The sequence below is a fragment of the Carettochelys insculpta genome, chromosome 5 (genome assembly GCF_033958435.1).
Source record: "Carettochelys insculpta isolate YL-2023 chromosome 5, ASM3395843v1, whole genome shotgun sequence".
NCBI lineage: Eukaryota > Metazoa > Chordata > Testudines > Carettochelyidae > Carettochelys > Carettochelys insculpta.
This window is the reverse complement of record NC_134141.1, coordinates 87,878,657-87,898,751: the sequence shown is the minus strand read 5'-3', so window position 1 is coordinate 87,898,751 and position 20,095 is coordinate 87,878,657. Positions and strand designations below refer to the sequence as shown.

The following is a 20,095-nucleotide window of genomic DNA, read 5'->3' as shown; positions in this document are numbered from 1 at the left end:
TTTTTTGTAACATGGGAATGATAAGGACACACGATAGTCTAATTTGAGGATTTGTAACTAACAAACACTCACCCCAGTCTCTTTGCTTACTGCACAAGAGAAATATCTTTCAAAAACAGGAATCAGAGACTCATTTTTGAATTTGTCTATTTTAATTCTAATCAGGTCTTTTTAAAACCATAATTGCAGCTGGAGGCTTGTTCTGATCTCATTGAAAGAATGCAGAAGTTTTTCTAATCTCTTTACCAATCCTTAATTATCTACTGACACAAAAGAGTAGCGGTAATACAAGCACTCAGGAATTTAGCATCTCAGCAACATGCCATAGTCCTGTTCTGCAGGTACACTTCTAAGAGTTAAATTTTAGCATTAGCAGTGAAGAATGTGATAGAAATGGAAGGCCTAATGGTACATAAAAATAAATGTTCGCTGAGGAACCAAACTGTGCTGATTGTATCTCCTCCACTTTTTAAAAACAATCAACGTGTTCAAATAAATATCCTTTATTAAAGAAAAAAATCATTTTTAAGCACCAAAACTGTGAGTATGTTACATTGCATGTACAAGAAAGGTGATTTCAGTATTGTGTGTACAGGTTTAACTTTGAAGTCATGATAGTAAAAACATGAAATACACAGAATAATAATAATTACAGAAAAGCTGCACTAAAGAAAGAGCAAAAGGCAAACAGTCAAACCAGTATTTTTTCTTTTAGTTTTCAGGTATTGCTAGAAATGTTCACTTAGTTTTTAATTTTTACACTTGTCACATAATACTTTAGAATGCTGAGCATTATTCGGTACTGTAAATTTGCAGGAGTAGTTTTATAATACAATGTGCATTTAAAATGTCCATTTAAATAGAATTGTTTTAAAGACTTTTTTAAAGCTAAGCATAATGTGCTAGTGTTTGATTCTAGTTGTCATATTGCACAAAGCTAATGGATGTTGAATCAGTTTTCGTTTGAGTACTTGTGATTAATTCAACGAAGCTGAGAAGTGTCAGTTTCATTAACCCTTTATTCATGCAAATCTGCAGCTTGCTGCATTTCACTAACTTTGTGGTCTGCACTTAGACATTTAAGAGTACTGCCTACTTTACACGTTACCACAACCATGAAGAGGTCACAGTGAGAGCGCCCTAATCACTTACCTCTCCCCAGTTCATGAGAGTGAAAAGCATCTTCCAATGGATGTGAAGACTTGAAAAAACAAGCCACTTGAGCAGTGAATTAATTGCTGTGGAAACTTGGAACTTGAATAAAAACGACTATGAATTATTTAAGAACAAGACTTGGTGCTATGCTTCCTATTTTGGTGGGGCCTACCTACTGAGACAATCAATGAGCTGTATGCTCCTCATCAAGAATTTTCTTGACAACCCCTGTCCTGATCTTAGCTACCAGTTGTAGGCACTGTTTCCTCATTCACATAATTACAGGTCCAACAAGTCACAGAGTGGTCATATTCCATTTTTAAAGATACCACCTAAGCATCCCCATGGGAGAATGGAAGACCAGGCTGGTGATATTATGAGGCCCAAGGACTCAAGTTTTAGGTGATGTAAATTGCTATAAAGTTTTTTAAATGCCAAGTTGGAGATTCACCATAGTCAAAGTCATAACAAAATGGGCAGTGCACTGCTTATATATATCATCATCCACTCCAAAATACATTGGCACACCCAGCCTGCTCCTAAAAATTCTAACCTTTAATACATGATGTTTTAGGCAACAATTAAATATAAATTAATTTTGTAGGAAAACTTTAAATTACAATTATAGGATACAAACAGCCACTGCTGTATTTTACACTGCTACAGACAGCAATACAGGTCAATGTGCTTCACTATACAAAAGACACTTTTTAGAATAAACCTGTTCTATATTCGCCAATAGCATTCTGTAAATTCAACATGCTTTTTTTCCCAGTAAGGTGCATCCAGCTCATACTGGTTCTCTCTTAGCAATAAGCCTTGCTTCTCTGTAGCATATTGACTGTCTAGCATTGTGCATAATATCTTGCTTCATGTTTATGGGATCATTACCAGAAATAACACAGGTAAAGTAAGTGCATAAGTATTACAATGAAAACATCAGTTTAAACTGTAAGTAACCCTAATTTACAATTACAGTCTTTAAATTCAGTGCAATGGGAATAAAAGATAACATTAGCTAATGAAATTTTCTGCTTCCTTGTCTCAACTGGTTACATTTCAACAATGAACTGCTCATAATTTGACTTTAGAGGATGTAATGCTGAAAGGCAAAGTGATTCTTTATAGAGACTCTGAGGGAGCCTACTGAACCCAAAATCCCTGATGCAGCCATTGAACCACCACAGTATCAGAGCAAACTAATTCGTTTTTACAGCTATGTATTGTAGAATACAGGCTGCTAGACATTTTAAAGCAACCTTAAGAGTAACATTTGAGTGAAACACATTTTTCTTCTCTGCTAAGTAGTAAACCAAATTCCAAATATGCAAACAGCAAGAAAGTGAACAAAATAAGTCATTTGAAGGGATTCTGGGACCATTGTGAGGAAGATACAGAAATTGATACAGAAATTAAAATAATTGTTAATCCCATTCCTGCTCAAAACACTATTGCACTTTACCTTTCATTTTTTTGCTGCTCTAAATTTTAATGCCTTTTTCTCTCCAATAAATTCTTAGTCCTCAAAATATGGTAAGTACTCATACTTCCTGATTACAAGTATTCCAGATTGGGAAATTCCTATTCATTACCTCATTGGACCCATTTCACTTTACCAAACAGCGCTATTTTTGAATAAACGAGCTCTTTTTTCCTAGCATGTAATGTGTCAAAGATGAAAAATTGTTGAAGATTAGTGGCCAGGACCAGAATAATTCATAGGTATTGATGGAGTGCAGCTATGAAGAGCAAATACTGAAAACCTCTAGTGATCATTTTATGTGCAAATATTTTCCCTCTTGTACACAAGTATCAATGCCACCCCCATAGTGATGTCTGCAATGGTGAAGTGCGGAGTTGTTCAATAAACATACTGTCACTAACAGATGTGCCAAACTAACAAGGACTGACAATTTCTGTAACTTGTGAAAACTGGATGTTCCCCCTGTAACTTCTTTTGCAATATAGTATAAACCCTCATCGAAAAGCACTGGGAGTGTTTTTATACAAGGAATCGTAAATGGACTAGTGAACAATTTTTACATCTTAATTGGAGAATTGTTTGAAACTTTGACATCCAGCCTCTGCTTTAGATTAAAATCTGATTTGATAAAATTTAATATAAATTGTTATGCTCGGCAGAGCAGCCATCTTTTGTACGCATGTGCGTAAAATACAATATTCCCAGGAATGAGCAATGTATACAGACAGTCAGGAATCTAACATTTTAACTAAATGTAAATGTATCACAGACAGGTTCATTTTTAATCATGAACAAGTTTTCAAGGCAAAGTTGAAAAATCATATGTAGATAAACCTGAGAACTCTAGTACAGCACAGTATAGAGCTATTTAAACATATCCCTATATAGAGATAAATTTGTGGATAATAAATTTAGTGCAAAGGGCAGGAACATTATTCCTGTTTTTCAAATTACATTAACTATTTCTCCTACAACTGAAAAGTTTTGCCAGTGTCATATGCACACTGTACAATTTGCACTTGTTTTTTACAGCAAGAAAAACTGGACATAGTTGATGTCCCACTGTTATTGTTGGTCTAGCACTCAGCCTCACAAATATCATGCTAATTTGTAGATACTTCTGTTTTGTGCTACAGCTAAAAATTCACACTGGACACAGTTTACAGTGTAATGTAATATGGAATATGGATGCTGTACATACACTACAGGCACACAAATGACTTACACGTCTGGTCAATGCTAAATGGTACCACATGATACATTTTTAAAAGAAAGAAGAAACTTGAATATTTTAAAAGAACTGTTATAAAAGTTAGAGAGGAATGTGTATTCCATTCAACAACCATAGCAATTCATGAATCTGCTTCTAAATGAAAATGAGTACAATAATTTGTCCTTCATAACATGAATACTGAACAAAAATGTAATTTTTATAAAAGGAAAGGGGTGAAGTGTCTTTCAGTATGTATTTAAATGCTGGTCAAGACTTTCATATACTTGGAGCATTTGTCAACTAACAGACGTTACAAGGAGCCTTTAACATGGTATAAGATTACTTTAACTCTGGCATAAAACTAGCTGCCTGCAGCTATTAGTCATGCAGTTGAGGATTCTTTTTAAGTTCTCACTGTACTGAAGCTGTACCCTCCTCCTTTAGAGCCACATACAGCCAGCAAGTGTCATTTTCAGCCAAAGAGGCTGTTAGATATGATGTACAAATCTTTGTAGTTATTAAATGAAATACTAACAGAAAAGCATAACTTTTGTAACTAGTGTTAATAATGTTTAAGTCCTGCATTCTCTTTAAAGAATCTTTAAATAAGAAAGAAAAGAAGGTCGCTTACAGTAATCAAATAAGAGTTCTAGCTAACAGACAAAAATAATTTTAAGTATTATTAAATTATAAAATATTGCTTCTTATAATAAAGTTGTATGTATAGTATAACTATTAAATCAGTTCACCTCCCCTAAGTACTACTGTTTAAAAGAACATGGAAAATCTACTTTTAAAATGTAGGGTGTAAGGTTATATATGACCTTCTAAAAATATGTTGTAATATGCCATGTTAAGTGTACCATGTTTTGAACACATGCATTCTTAAATGCATGTCGTCTGTTCTTATGGTACTTATTAAACTGTACAGTCATTTGTTCTTTTTCATACTAATACACATTTCTTTACAGTGAGAAGAATAAAGAAAACTTAGTTGCATCTTTCTCAATTTTAGCTTCTGTGGTACAGCTATTAAATTTGTTTTTCAAGCAGATGATATTTTCAGTGCACTGAAGAATAGCTTTCATAGCTGTCCTGGTGTTTTAACTACATCCCCAGTAGCTTTATCACTGCAGCATTCTTCCCACTTAAAATGTTCTCTCACTCAACTGGCCATATATACTAACACAAATGTAAAAAGTGCTTAAAGAACTGGAAAACATCCCGAAGACGCATTTCTCATTACAGTTATATAAAATGTATATCTAAACAACTTAGCTTTTTTGTCCAACCTCACACTTGTGGAATGAATAAAAGTCTGAAAGAAAAATCAATGTTTCATGTTTTTTTCCACATAAACATGTGCCAAAGGAAGCCTTTTTTTAAACTATGCAGTTGATGGTCAAAATTGCTGGCTGTGAATTTTCTGAAATGAAGAGGAAGATTGATCTCCATTCATGAGTATTTTCTGTTGTTTTTTTCTTTACTTCAGTGGCTTCTAGTCACCTTTGTAAAAAGAAAAAAAAAGAAAAAAAAATTCTCAACTGTACAAATACCCTCCATTAAATATATTACGCAGCATTTTTAAACCCTTTGATGGCTCTAAAACACTGGAATTAGGAAGAATCTGAGTGGCTCCTAACAACAGCAACCACTTCATGGGGCACAGCCAGGCCTGCACTGTGCCCTCTGCCCTCTTGGGGTTACCAGTAGCCAACAATATGTGTGCTCTAACTTCTGCTGGGGATTGCACTGGCACAAGATCAAAGTAACCAAAAAAAAAACAAAAAACAAACAACCACCACACACCTTAGCCCTTCCCTGAGCTGACTGTGCATTCCAGGGTCTCAGTTCAGAATCCAGGCCCCTATTTTATTACTGCAATTGACTGATGAATGACTGAAGTCATCAAACTTCTTTAACAGAGACTATGGAATCTTAGGCTATAGGCTATGTCTAGAGGGTGCCCTAAACTCGAAATAAGATATGCAATTTGCACTATGCAAATTGCTGAGCTTATTTGAAGTAGATTTTAAAATAGCCAGAACCATACACTGAAATAGCCTAATGGTGCCACACACCAAAATAAAGCCCTACTTTGAGCCATCCCCCTACTCTTCTTCCAATAAGGTTTACAGGGGTGCTGCAAGAAAGCGCCCTTTATCTCAAACTGTTTTGAGAAAACAGGCACATTGAATAGACCTGCGCAGCTATTTCAGGATACCACCGTACCCCAAAATAAAACCCGCTGTCCAGACATAGCCTAAAAGTGAAACAGAAGTTTTAGATCCTTTACATAACTGGCCATTTTCTGAGCATCAACAATTTTCTGTATGGCACTGCATCATCTGGTAGTGATTCAATTGCATGCAGCTGCCTCATGTATGGTCTTGTAAGATTTAAAAATTATAGGGAAGACATCAATAGAAAATATTATGAAGCAATAAAACCAATTTTTTTTTTTGTAAAATTGTATTATCCTTTGACTGGAGTTATAAAGGGGAATCCCTTAATTTGTTCACTGCTAATTTTTCCCTTGTAGTTAAATCATATACCCTATTTCAGATATATAAACTATTCAATTTATCCTTAAAGCTTTTGAGGTATTAATTACAGTGAAAAATTTAGTTTGTCGATTTAAATGAAGATGAGGGTTTCATAGTACAGTTATACAATGTATGCCCATTTATAGTATAAAATACCTTTTTATATAATGTATTTTGCCCCATGTTTTAATCAAAAATAGCATCTTTTAACAAGTCCTACCATTAAACTGATTTCCTTATATTGGAAAACATGTTCTGAAATTTCTGCAGTAAACCATTATAAATCAATCAAAAAACCTGTTACACAATTACATTGCACTGAAACATTTTCATGGTCACAGTGTGGAGATGGTTGAATGCAAATGCCAAATTTTGTATAAATCTCTATGGAATTAAGAGTCCCAAATTCCTAACTATTCTTTATCTTCAACTTTGATTTCAATAGATGTAAAAAACTATTTGGCAGGATTGGGTCCTTACCAAGGCAAAGGACGATAAAGTAGTCTCTCAAGGTGAGAGTATAATGTTCAGATAACATTGGCTTACAGAAGATGGCAACTGGTGCCCTATCCGTACCTCAGTAGCTTACAATAGCATTTGTTATCAAAGGGTTTTCTTCCCAAGAGAAAAAAGGTGATAGAAGAGATGCAATAAGCCTTACAAAACTACAACAAAGGCGAATAATGAAATATGTTTGGTCAAATATCTAGGAAGAATGACAGAGGAATAAATATACTAAAAAAATCAACCTCACACCTTTTTCTTTGATAACAGTAGTCACAGGAAATAATGAAGAATTGTTAAGATAATAACTTTGAGACTGGTATCAGATTCTGAGAGATCAACAACTGTAGCGAGAGCCAGATAGCCCTGCAGATCATTAGTTTTGACGTGGATTTGATTATCGTGCAGGTATACCTATCTACACCCTTGGGTTAAGACAATTTCATACTTCTGCATCAGGAGAAATTCAGTAAAAGTAAATTAAATGGGATCAATTAATAAGGTTCTCTCTAATGGAAAAAAATCTACCTATGAGTGAAAAAGGTAATTGTTTATTTTTCTAAAATTCAGAATAGGCCATAAAATTGATGATATAATTTATTTAATGGCTTTAATTTACCAAAAATTTTGCACGTATTGGAGGTTTTTTATTTTGCTGGGTTACCACCCCTCTTTAATAGATGTGATACTTCCACTCAATCTCATTTCCCAGCTGTGGCAGTGTGACAAAAGCTCTCAATACCTGAAGTGAATTACTGCTTAATAGTTAATATACAAATTAAGTGGCTTTTACTACCAGTATAAGTGGTTTGAATGCAGCATGCATTTCATTTAACCCACTGTTCACCTTCTGAGCGTTCATTTCTAAGCAAGATTTTAAAATAATTTCTTTAGAGAGTTGTGCCTTCATCTCTCCTTGATTTAGATTTACTTACATTTATTTGAACATTTTACTTGTATTTACCTATGACCATCACCCGTCGGCAGATCTGCTCCAGAAATACAGCACTCTCTCAAGTCCAGTTCATAGAAGCAACACAGACACACCCATGTCTTTACCACACAATCTTAATATTGAAAACTAAAGTTCTTTGGCTATTTCTGCATGGTTCTGAACTCAGTAAAACTCGTTTTCTTAGTCTAAGATCAGTACTTGCATCACATTTAACTACAATGTGAGCAAATATGTGGGGTATTTTATAAACAGCACAGGTATAAATTTAATTAGCATATTTACTATTTATGGTTCACAAATCTCAGACTCTCAACAAATCTGAAAACTATCAAAAAGGGTAGCCAATATGACTTCAGTTTGCTCGGTAGTCAGATCTAATTTTTTTTGTAATTTAGTTAGCCTCAAAGAGGAAATACACAGGATTTTTACATATCAGAAGCAATTAGAAAACCTTTGACATTAAAAAAATCTTAGCGTATTCTCAAGAGTGATTGTGTTGTGTTATTTCTGAAAGGCCTTTTCACTCTTACAAGGTACGGTCTCTTCAATTTACTGAAATGTATGTTTTTTGTGAGGACAATCCTGTCACTGATTCAACAAAAAATGTTCACAAAAAATTTCTGGCAACAGCTCAGAAAAAGAATTCCCTTACTTATAAGCTTAATTAACTCCCTTTGAAATGCCAGTGATTCTCACATTACACATGCACATTTTTTACCAATTTTATGATGATTAAGGCACAATCTTAAGATTCTGAGGCTTTCCAACCCACACTTATCAGGTTATTTGTAAACAAAATAAAATTTAAATGTAGGAACTTTACAGGTTAATTCTCCCAGTCTGTGCAAGGCAAACTCTCCTCTTCGTCTTCTGATTCAGGTGATGCCTCCTTAATTCTTCGCAGTGCTTCATGGATACTACGTGTTAAAGGGTCAGTGTCAGGCAGAATTGTAAAAGACTCTCGCAGAACATCTTTCTGCACTTTCTTCAGTTTCACCCCTTTTCTTATCTGTGCCAAAATGTTATTGCTGTCATCTTCATCAGGGAAAGGAGGGAGATTTCTCTGCTCAACCTTTCTTAGGTGAAAACTACCACGCTTCAAGGACGCCAGTACCTCATCCATTGGAGAACTCACTACAGTAAATCAAAAGACCAAGTTAATATTATGTTTAATATATTTACACATTTCAGCATCTTCATTTTTATTTCCTAGATGACAAAAGTTGGTTACCACAGCAATTCTGCATTCTAAACAGAGAGAACACAGTGGTAATTTAGATACCGCCATATGATAACCGTTGGGAAATGCTAACTTTCCAAAAACATTTTTCTCCACTGGCTAGAAGAAATTATTTGTATTGTGAAAACTATAATATGATTTCTGAAAACCAAGTAACATCAGTGTATAGTATAGACGAGGGCTACTTGAGTGGGTAAGTTTTCCTGCATGTAAGAATCAGTTACACACACAAAATAATTATGATGACCATTTCCAGTGTCTGAAACTGCCAATAGTGAGCACAACTGACTGGAATGCATACTCTATGTAAGATAAGCACCAGAAGAGAAACTGAATTCTTAGGGTATGTCTGTAGTATTTGATTTGTATTCACTGCTTGGTTTCTACTACAAGCCATCAGGGAGTCACAGATGTGATCAGCTGCAGCAGCATCTATTTTCCCTCTCCTCCAATGTGAAATGCAGGATTTTGGGCCAGTGGATTTGCACAGTACTAATAGCCTGTTCAAACGATTCCCTCCCCTGCACATACTGCAAGCAGAGCAACTGAGCTTTAAGGTACGCAGTAAGGGACCCCTTACAGTCTACTGGCAACTTTATTCCCCTGTGAAATAGAGAGCTAGTATAGGGGACTCTGGCTTTGCAGAGCTACAGACTAGATGGACTCTAGGATTCAGCACGGTGTTTTCAATACAACAATGGGAACTACCTACGTGCCAGCATATTCTAAGTGAAACATATATCCATAGTAAAAAAAAACACTCCCCCCAATTCTCCTATGTTTATTACAGAATATATTTTGAATGACAACTTTTGCAATCCATTTGTGAATGTCACACAGCCTGCCTGAGTTTTGGACAAAACTATTCATTTATTTGCTGGGACAGGGCCTTGTGTCTGGAAATTTCTCTGGTAAATCAATGTTCTAAAGACAACTCTCAGAAGCTATTTAGAAGTTTGGACTGTTAAATAAATTCAGTGGGCTGTGGATTAGTAGAGACAGTGCAAGTACAGAGGTCAAAGGTACTCTTGGGGAGGCAAGAGTAGACAGGTTTTATTACACAAAAATGTGTGTAACTTATGTTTTTATTTATATTAGGATTGTCAAAATTAAAATTGTGATGAACTGCAAGAGTAGAAAACTGCAATTTATTGACATCTTACTTGCACTGTTCAACAATAACAGAATACTGTTTATTTAAATACTTTTGGATTTTTTCCACATTTTCAAATATATTATTTTCAATTACAAAACAATATGAAATGACCAGTGCTCACTTTGTATTGTTTACAAATTGCACTCAAAAAAACCCCAAAGAAATAATTTTCCATTCACCCACAGAACTACTATAGTTCAATCTCTATCATGAAAGTACAACTTACAAATGTAGATTTTTTCCCCACAACCACACACAAAAATAAAACAATGTAAAAATGAAGAGCTTACTAATCTGATCAGTCCTACTTCTTGTTCAGTCAATTGCTAAAGCAAATTTGTTTACTTTTATGAGAGATTATGCCTCCAGCTTCTTATATGCAATGTTAACTGAAAGTGAGAATGGGCATTTGCATGGCACTGTTATAACTTGCATTGCAAAGCATTTACATGCCAGATATGCCAAATATTGGTATGCCTCTTAATTCTCTCACCACCATTTCAGAGCATATGCTTCCCATGCTGATGACAGGTTCTGCTCAACAACTAGCCGCAGCACCATCTGAGTCAGATGCCACCCCAACAGATCATTTTCCGTGGTGGTTGGGGGTCTGTCATTTCTGAATTGGAACAGTGCTTTTTAACACTTCTGAGAGCATGTTTTATGCCTCATCCTGCTCAGATTTAGGAAGGCCTTTCAAAAACCTTACATCAATTACTATAGCTATCTTTAGAAATCTCATACAGGTACCTTCATTGTGTTTTGTCAGATCTGCAGGGAAAGTGTTCTTAAAATTGAACAACATGTGCGGAGACTGCCATAAGACAAGATATGTATCAGATGCAGGTAAAACCATGGATCAGAAGACATATAAAATTCTCTCTAAGGAATACAGTCACAAATTGAATTAATACTTGTATTTTTAACAACTATCATCAACATTGAAACATGTCTTCTGACACAGTAGCTGGAGTGCAAAGGGACATAATATTTAGCGTATTTAACATATTTCATCTTAGAAAGTCAAACAGCACATGTTAAGCATAGCAAAAAAGTAACAGTATTTCTTTTATATTGTTCCATAGATAGGGGTTTGATCCATGTTTCTGGAATCTAATTTTAGTATGTCATTAATTTGTTGCTACTTACATTCTTCAATGTTAGAACACGAGTACAAATGCACAATCAAGGTTCACAATATTGCAGATGGGCTCTCACTTCACTTCATTCTTATATTTCAGTGACTGGCTGTGCCTCAACTCTTAAATACCATATGGCCCTAGAAACAACATTGTAGGTGGTTCAAGGAAATCGTAGTTCTCAAAGTCTGCAAGATTCCAAGAGATTCTACAAAGGTCCGGAACATTCCAGGTTGTTAGTGAAAAATGAATCCGTATGCAGAATACCTGAAATGTTTTACTTCAATGATTCCCTTAAGTCAGTAACAAAAGCATCACCCTAGCCCAGGATTCCAGCTGGTCATTTGCCCCTAAATCTGGCCCTGTGTCTTAAGAGAGCCAGTAATGCTCCACGAGTTTGACCAGAAGTAGATGAAATATGTTTAAACCTAACTGAAGAGAACTGATCCTATATTTATATACACATTTGTTGTAATTTTGTGTGCTAAATAGTCTGAAGACATCAAAATGTCAGACATTTTACAAACATTGAAAAAAATGCTTGACTTAATTATAACTCTTCACACAGATTTGAGAGTCCCTAAAATCAATGTAAAACACAATCATAGAGAGTAAGTATCATTCCACCAAGAAAGATATAGGTATATTAGACCCCAATCATGTATGAAATTTCATGCAAGCAGAGCTCTGGGCAACCACGGACATCAGTCGGAAACTACACAGGTGCATGGGTCGGTGCACACAGGCCTCTTTGCAGGATCAAGACCTTCGTGTGCCTACAATAGCAGAGCATTCTTTTGTGGAGGGCACTAAAAACAAAGTATTAATATGACACCAACATACACCAGTTAACCTCAGGTAAGAGTCTGACATGCCAATGTTATCAGACACCTGACAACATCCCTGTTTCTTAGGAGACTTAGAAGTTCTTGCAGCACTATGTAATTTTGACCGTAAAGATAAATACCAGTATCCAAAACTGGAAGTTTAAATGAATAGGCTTTATTCAGCCTTAACTCACTGTCTGTCTGAGTTTTACAGATTTGGGATCATGGACAAATCTAGAGAACACTTTTCCAAAACAAACTTTTAAGTCATGTGAGTCAAAAAATAGACTGCTGAATCTACTTCAGACTCCATAGCCCCGGTTTCATTCACCACAAGAAAGTTCAGAAGATTGTTAATCATCTTGCCCCCTCAAAACACAGTAAGGCCTCTAACTGAAGGCTTTAACTATGGAGTCACTACCACAGCTCTCTACAGGAGGCACAAATGAAGCTTCAACTATGTCTGACTAGTTCGTGGCACACTAAGTTAAAATCCAACAAGAAGTCCTGTGGCACTATCTCATGCATGTGACCAAGTGGGTCTTTGCCCACGAAAGCTTATGCTCCAAATTATCTGTTAGTCTAAAAAGCGCCACAGGACTTCTTGTTGTTTTTGAAGATAAGGTAACTTGGCTACCTCTCTGATACTTAAAGTTAATTAAATCACAGTAATGGCACAGAAAACAAAATCTGCTAAATGAAAATTACTGTGTGAAATTCTGGCTCCGTTTAAGCCCCTAGGAAGACTCTTTTCTCCTGCTTCACAGTACAAACAATGTAAATTGCGTGCTACTTTTTTAAAATTCATCTCCTAGGTTTCAGTGTTTGTTTAATTTCTATCTAACAATCTGCGGTGATTTATTCAAGGATGCCAGCACCAGCTAGCTTGAAGAAGAAACAGGATACACAAAGGTGGCAGATTGAGACAGCTACAGTAAGTATTACAATTAATTTCATTTTGGTACACAGCAAAAGTTTTTGCACCCATATCTGAAGTCTGTTACATGTCTGTCACTGAAAAATTGAATGAATCCTCAAGCGCATTTTGCCATTTACGTGCAGTCTGATATAACTGAATCAACAGCATGTACTACAGTACGAATTTCTGCCATTTGAGTTCACCAGATTTTTTTTAGTTAAGGCCATTAGAACCACCATAATATTGCTAATTACACATAAAATCCAATATGCCCCTTTCCATACAGCAATCAAAAAAAAAAGGGGGGGGGGGGCGGGGAGGAAACAAAATTACTCCAAATGCATTCCTAGCAGTTAATTGTGTTTAAATAAATATAAACAAAAGTATTACCTCTCCTCCTCTGTAAACCTTCTAGATCTGTCTTCTTAAGTTTCTTCTTGGCACTGACTAACTGGTTGCTATCAAAAAGATGTGCCGATGGGACAGTGATAGACTGTGGGACTCCCTTATCCTCACTCTCCTGTTTAATAGGACTTTCACTTTTCTCTAACATTTCAGTAGAATCTTCCTTGATAGGTAGAGGCGGCGGTGGCGGTGGCGGTGGCGGCGGCAAAGGAGCGGGGAGTGGAACTACAGTATCAGTACCTAGTTGAAGCTCATGACTGGCAACGAGTGGAGGAGGAGTGTGATGGGACAGTTCAGAGGTAATGCCACTTGGAGGTAATGAACGATTTTCAAGTTGTTCTACACTTCTGGACTCCTGGGTTTTTAAAGGCTGGATTATTTTTCCTGATTCCACTTCTTCAGTTTTCTTTTGGATCAGTGTGGTTAGTGGTAGAGATTGAGGTTGATCTACACAGGGCACTGAGCTGGGTGCACTACCGCTTCTTGCATGAGCCAGTCTCAGTCTGGTTGATTTAAGTATTACTTGCCCAGGATACCGCTAAAAGGAAACAGTTATTTAAAATTAGGTAAGTGTATGCAATACACTATACTAGACACTAAAGAGCATTAATCAGTGATTTTGCCTTTGTGACAAAAACTCTTTTTTTTTTTTTCCTTTCCTTTGTTATTGCATTGGACTGGGATCACACAGGAGGTCTTTTATGCCGCAGTACATTTTCAAATAAAATATTCCAGTAAGATGTGCCTGCATGTGGCAGCACAGTAGTGTACCATGACAGACAGAGTGGGACTGCCATAAATTGAAGTTCTGCAAGAATGTAAGACCACTGCATGTAAACCACCTCCTCTTACACTTATTCATGCCAGGAGGTAATAGACAGTCAACTACATTCCTCTAAAACATTCTAAATGCTTCACCACCAGATTATCAACCTCTTCTCTCCTCTTTACGTATATGCAGGTTACAACAAAGAATGGAATGGCAGAAAGATCCTAGGTTCTCAATCGATTGTCTCATTGGAGTGTCTAGGTTAACTCTCACTTTGTGCTTAGATCAACTTGGATGCAAATGGACAGAAATCCCACTTCATCATCTAAATTAATTGTTCCTGGAAAATTATAAAATCTTTCTTCTCTTGCCATAAAACAGGCCAGTGAGTCACACTGCAGCATGTTCAGGCCATTATATCCATTGAGCCGATCTCAAATGCAGCACTGTACAACTTACCCAGACAACAAGAAAACCTTCAACACTTCTCAGCATTTTTCTTCTTGCACTGCAAATACTAGAATTCTCTGTCAGAGATGAACTTTTAGGCTATGGTTAACACTGGGGTTTCTATTTTGGGCTACATTTGTACCCTGAAATAATAAATTGGCCCTGCAGCCAAACACCGTGCTCAAAACAGCAGGGCTAAGTGGGGTATTTCATTTCCAATGCCCCTTGTTGTGAGAGGGGCAGTGGAAAATTTGAAATAGGAAGTCATTTCGAACTCTGGTACCATGTGTCTGGCACCGAGTTTGAAATAAGTTACCTCAAAATAACTTACACAATTTGCACAATGCAAATTGCGGAAATTATTCTGAGATAGGGCTACACTGTAGCCCTCGCTTGAAAGTGGTCATAATCTGGCTTCTACCTTTCCCTTGCTCCTCCAGTTTGTGTCCCTGCCAATTGTAACTGTGCATACAAATGGCTGAAGGGGAAACTGAAGGCTGCTTCTGAAAACCAGGCCCAAACGTGCAGTTTTTCTTAAAACAAAAAAACAAAAAAAACCTTACCACGATATATATTGACACTTTTACAAAGCTACACAGATTTTATCCATTAACTTGATTAATACCCCCATTGGTTCAATTTGTGAATTTATTACAGTGCACAGAAGTTCTAAGTTCCTAGTAGCCTGGCAAGCAATTTGAGTGGGAAAAGTAGTTTTTTAAGTTAACTACTATACAAGATTTCTTCCTAATAGAAATTTTTCAGCTTTATTACTTTTTCAGTCTTAGATGCACAGGCCAGGAACTGGACTTGATGACCTCTAAGGTCCCTTCCAATTCTAGTACTCTTGAGTCTATTAAAAGGAGTCAATATTGTCTCATTTTCCTTGTACTCCCACCTGCATCAATCTGCTGTCTCTTCTCTGGTATTAGGTTGCAAGCTCTTTGAGACAGGGACTTTTACCTGCTATCGTAATGCAAACAACAGGTCATATGATCCAATACATGTGGAAAATAGCACCTGGATTGTTTCTATATAAGGAAAGGAAAGACGTTGTTTCAGTTCCTGATTATTTTTCTGCAAATATTAACTGAGACTACTGAGGTTAAGCACAGAACTATGTTACAATACACCCAAGAACTTTATCAAATGCTATACTTTATTTCCTCTTAGATCTCAGACTACAGGAATTTTAACATCTATTTCCTGAATGAATACTTTAAGTATTTAAAGAAAAAGTATTTAAAGAAAAACAACAGATATCTCCCAGGATGTTGCCAAAATATAACTCAAATTTTTTTAAAAAAATAAATTCTGCACCCTGGTGAAAAAAGGGTCATTACTTCTGTCACCTGTTTAAATGAGCGAAGTCTATCCAGTGTTTTCTGCCGCTCCTGACTAACCCAGGAGCTCTTTCTCTCCTCTTCATCTTGCAGGCGATCTTGCTTCTAAGAAAGTGTATCAAAAGCACATCAGTCACTACACGCAGAACAATAATAATGAGAATTTAAATTGAAGGTATCATTGAGTGCAAGAGCTTATCAGGATTACATATGTATATGAATAATAAAAGTCACCTGAGTTATAAAAGTAAAACTAAACAAGAACCTTGAAAAGTTTGTAAACCTTCAAATCTAAGCGCATGAATCAACCTTTAATGTTTGAGAGACAGAAGTATACTTCCTTGGGGATTAATTAGCCATAACTTCCTACTGCAGATTTTCTCTCTGAAGCAGCCAATACCAGTCACTGTTGGAAATAACATACAGGACTCAAATCGGACACTGTTTAATCCAGCAGGGATCTTGTTATTATGGGGAAAAAAAATTAAGTTATTCCTTAATAAATCAATCAATCAATCAAACGTGCTTTGGCATTCATGGTCCAACTACTGGAACAGGTTACCAACAAGGAATTAGTAAGGCTGGAAGATTTTAAAATGGATTTAAAGGCCCCCTAAGGAGACCTAAGTTTTCAAATTTATTTTCAATTTGTGCTACTACATAAATGATTTAAAATAATCTTAATTTGCCTACAAAATTCAGCAAAACACATTCTTTGACATGAGAGGTCCACCACTAAAAAAGCAGATGTGCAAACGCTGGCTGAACTGGGATTGGTACTATGGGTTCCTTGCTTTCATATGCTTAGAATTGAATTTAGGTGTTTCCGAAAAAACAGTGAGCAAACAAAAAACTGTATTCATCGAACAGATACATGCCCATTCTACACATCACAATGCCAGTCTACACACTTGTGAAAAGTAAATCAGTTTTTATAGTTCACTTTCTGGGGTAACAGAATTCTTTTAAAACCTGTTTGCGGTCAAAATTAGAGATGAAGTAAGGTTTGAATTTTTTTTTTCCAGATACAAAATTTGCTGATGCAAATAAAGTATGGGAGGAAGCGATTCAACTCCCTCTATCACAACCCCAATATGCTACCTCTTAACGGCTACGGCTACACGTAATCAAAACTTTGAAATGGCCACGCGAATGGCCAGATCGAAGAATATTAATGAGATGCTGAAATGCATATTCAGCGACTCATTAACATGCCGGTGGCCACGGCACTTTGCAATTCCTGCGTTTTGCTGCTGTGCGGCTCATCTACATTGGGGTCTCTTCAAAAGGACCTCACCAACTTTGAAATCCCCTTACTCCTATGAGTCATTTTTTAATTTAATTTAACTACTAAACAAGAGCTCATAGGAATAAGGGGATTTTGAAGTTGGTGGGGTCCTTTTGAAAATGACCCCGGCATAGACAAGTCGCGAGGCAGTGACACGCGGCAATTGCGAAGTGCCGCAGCCACCAGAATGCTAATGAGGCGCCGAATATGCATTTCAGCACCTCATTGGTATTCTACGATCTGGCCATTAGCATGGCCATTTTGAAGTTTTTACTAAGTGTAGACATGGCCAATACGTGATTGCCAAAAGGTAACACAAACAAATGCCAGTTCATTCACAAAGATTTTACAGGTGTAACTGGTGGCACTGGCTTTTTGAAGGTTGGTAAACACCTTCCATTTTATAATTTTGCCAAGCTGATATCATTTGTGCTGATTTTTTCCATACTAAAGTATGCCTTATGCTGATATGGGGTTTTTGTGTTTTTTTTTTTGAACACATTAGCCACATATGAGATCTACACAAGGGAAAATATTCTGTCCATGTTAAATGAGTCTGTCTATGACAAGCGTTAGTGCCAGTCTTCAAGCAAGTATGTGAAATTTGGCAGAGAGTTGGCCTTTGTTTGAGGGTTATGTCTTTTGTTATTCTGAGAAAATCCACCCAGATTTGACCAGGTTAAGTCTATGAAAATAAGCTGCACAAATTACAGACATTTAGATTTTAGTAGCTAAACTCCCTGAAGAATCAATCCTCAACAAGCATGCTCAAGTCTCCCAGCTCTTACCCCTGACCAGACTGTACATGCACTGTCTGCACAAAGCATACTCCACTGAGACAAGTGCCAAGCTAGATCTTCCTTACAACTGCTACTGTTGTTGGCTAGAATGAGGTTGAGCAGCAGAAACATTCTGTTCTTTCAATAATGCCCCCCTTCTGGAACCCATGCCATTTGGGGGAGGAAACCACATGACCTGAATGCATAGCACACAAGAGCCAGACTGAAGAGAGGGGAGAGGAACAAATAAAAAGGATCAATGGAATGGAGAAGAGAGACAAAGGGGGTGAAAAAGAAACTGTCACTGCGATTTGGTTGGTGGAAGGCATCATAGCCAATTAGGAAAATGAGGATGAGGGGTTGAGAGCTATCTCGCCAGGGAAAGAGAGGACAACGAGATCAGCCAAAGAGCTATGGGGCAGGGGCAAACTGGGACTGGCTGGGGCAGGGAGATTGGGAATGGGATGAAAAGCCTGAGGAGCTGGAGAAAGTCTGGAACAAGCAAGGTGTAGGGAACTAGAAAAAGGAGTCCCAGCAGGACAGAGAAAAGACGGGCAGATTGGAGGGACAAAGTCAGACGATATCACTTCTGAGGTGTGGAGGAGGACGAGGAGACAGGTGAGAAAGATAGAAGTGTCTGTGCCCAAAGATATTCCAAAGCCTGGAATACAATCCAAGATTCCTGAATTTCACCATTTGCTGAGAGCAATGTCTGTGAAAACACCCTAAAAAGCATCTCATCCCTCTCCAGTGTGTCCATATATAGGCTGACAACCTACTGCTGCTCTTAGTTATTCCACAAGCTCAAATGGAAAAAAAAAAATCTGCTGACGACACATATGGACATCTACAGAAGCCATATAACATTCCATCTTTTTAAGTTTGCTTTTTAAAACAAATGATGTTACATAAAAGACTACATGAAAAGAACCTTAGAGCTGAAAAGTCACACAATCAAAAGTTAAGATAGGGCAGAGTTAAGATAGCCTGTGCAACCTTAATTCAGCCCCCTTTTACATATAAAACATGATAAAGCCTTTCAATACAGCATCATATACTTTTCCCACCCACAGGTCCACACCTTCTTAATTGCACAGGATGGTCATATAGTAGGCCTGACTCAGGGTTATACAGTAAGAGACTATTAATAGGACCTCCCCACCTCACTTGTTGAGCTGAAGCAGGGGACTGTAGGAAGAGAAAGAACAGTCTCACAGTTAAGGCACCTCCTCTGCCACAGAGTTCCTGTGTGATGCTAGACCAATCACATAACCCAGATTTTTCACAGGTGACCACTAAGGGATGTCTACACTAAGAAGAAAAGCCTGTGGCTAGCCTATGCCAGCTGACTTGGGTTGCTGGGATTCAGGCTGTGGGACTGTTTCACTGCAGTGCAGACTATAAGGCACAAGATGTAGCCCAAGCTCTGGTTCCCTCCCACTTCACAGGATTCTAGAATCCACCAGAAAATGAGGATATTATTTCCCTATCACACAGGCATATTGTGACAATAAATTCATTAATATTTGTGAAATACTCACACTATAGTCATGATCATCTTAGAAAACCTGAGGAGGGAAAACAACCACCTGCACAGAAACTGTGGTTCTTCTAGACTAATTGTTCATATAGACACATACAGTCCACTGCGGATGCGTGCAGACCCAATGTGTCTGAGCCAGAGACTTCTAGTCAGTAATCCCCGCTGGGGTCATTCGTGTGTCCTTATATCGTCATGCTTTCAACCAAGGGGATGAAGGATGGGGTCATCCCAACCACCCTCTCTTCCCTCACTACCAGAGGAATGAGTGATGAAAGACTCCACAGTAGTGGGCATGGAGGACTGCTTATGGAATATATCTACGGACAACACATCTCAAAATAACCACAGCTTCTATACACATGACAGGTTCTTCAGTTGATT

At 37.2% G+C, this 20,095-nt stretch overlaps 1 protein-coding gene across 2 annotated transcripts in view; it reads right to left on the bottom strand.

Moving 5' to 3' along the window:
* Positions 1 to 230: 230 nt before the first annotated feature.
* Positions 231 to 20,095, bottom strand: part of JMY (junction mediating and regulatory protein, p53 cofactor) — a 92,755-nt gene continuing 72,890 nt past the window's right edge. Inside the window, exons 8-11 of one of the 2 annotated variants that reach the window (XM_074995461.1) lie at positions 16,114 to 16,209; positions 13,528 to 14,080; positions 8,680 to 8,990; positions 231 to 5,357 (exon numbers count right to left, since the gene is read on the bottom strand). In XM_074995461.1, coding sequence (XP_074851562.1) covers positions 8,683 to 8,990; positions 13,528 to 14,080; positions 16,114 to 16,209 — 957 coding nt within the window. In that variant the 3' untranslated portion in view covers positions 231 to 5,357; positions 8,680 to 8,682. Of the gene's footprint in view, positions 5,358 to 8,679; positions 8,991 to 13,527; positions 14,081 to 15,724; positions 15,793 to 16,113; positions 16,210 to 20,095 lie in introns of those variants that run through there. The other variant, XM_074995462.1, reaches the window with a different exon arrangement.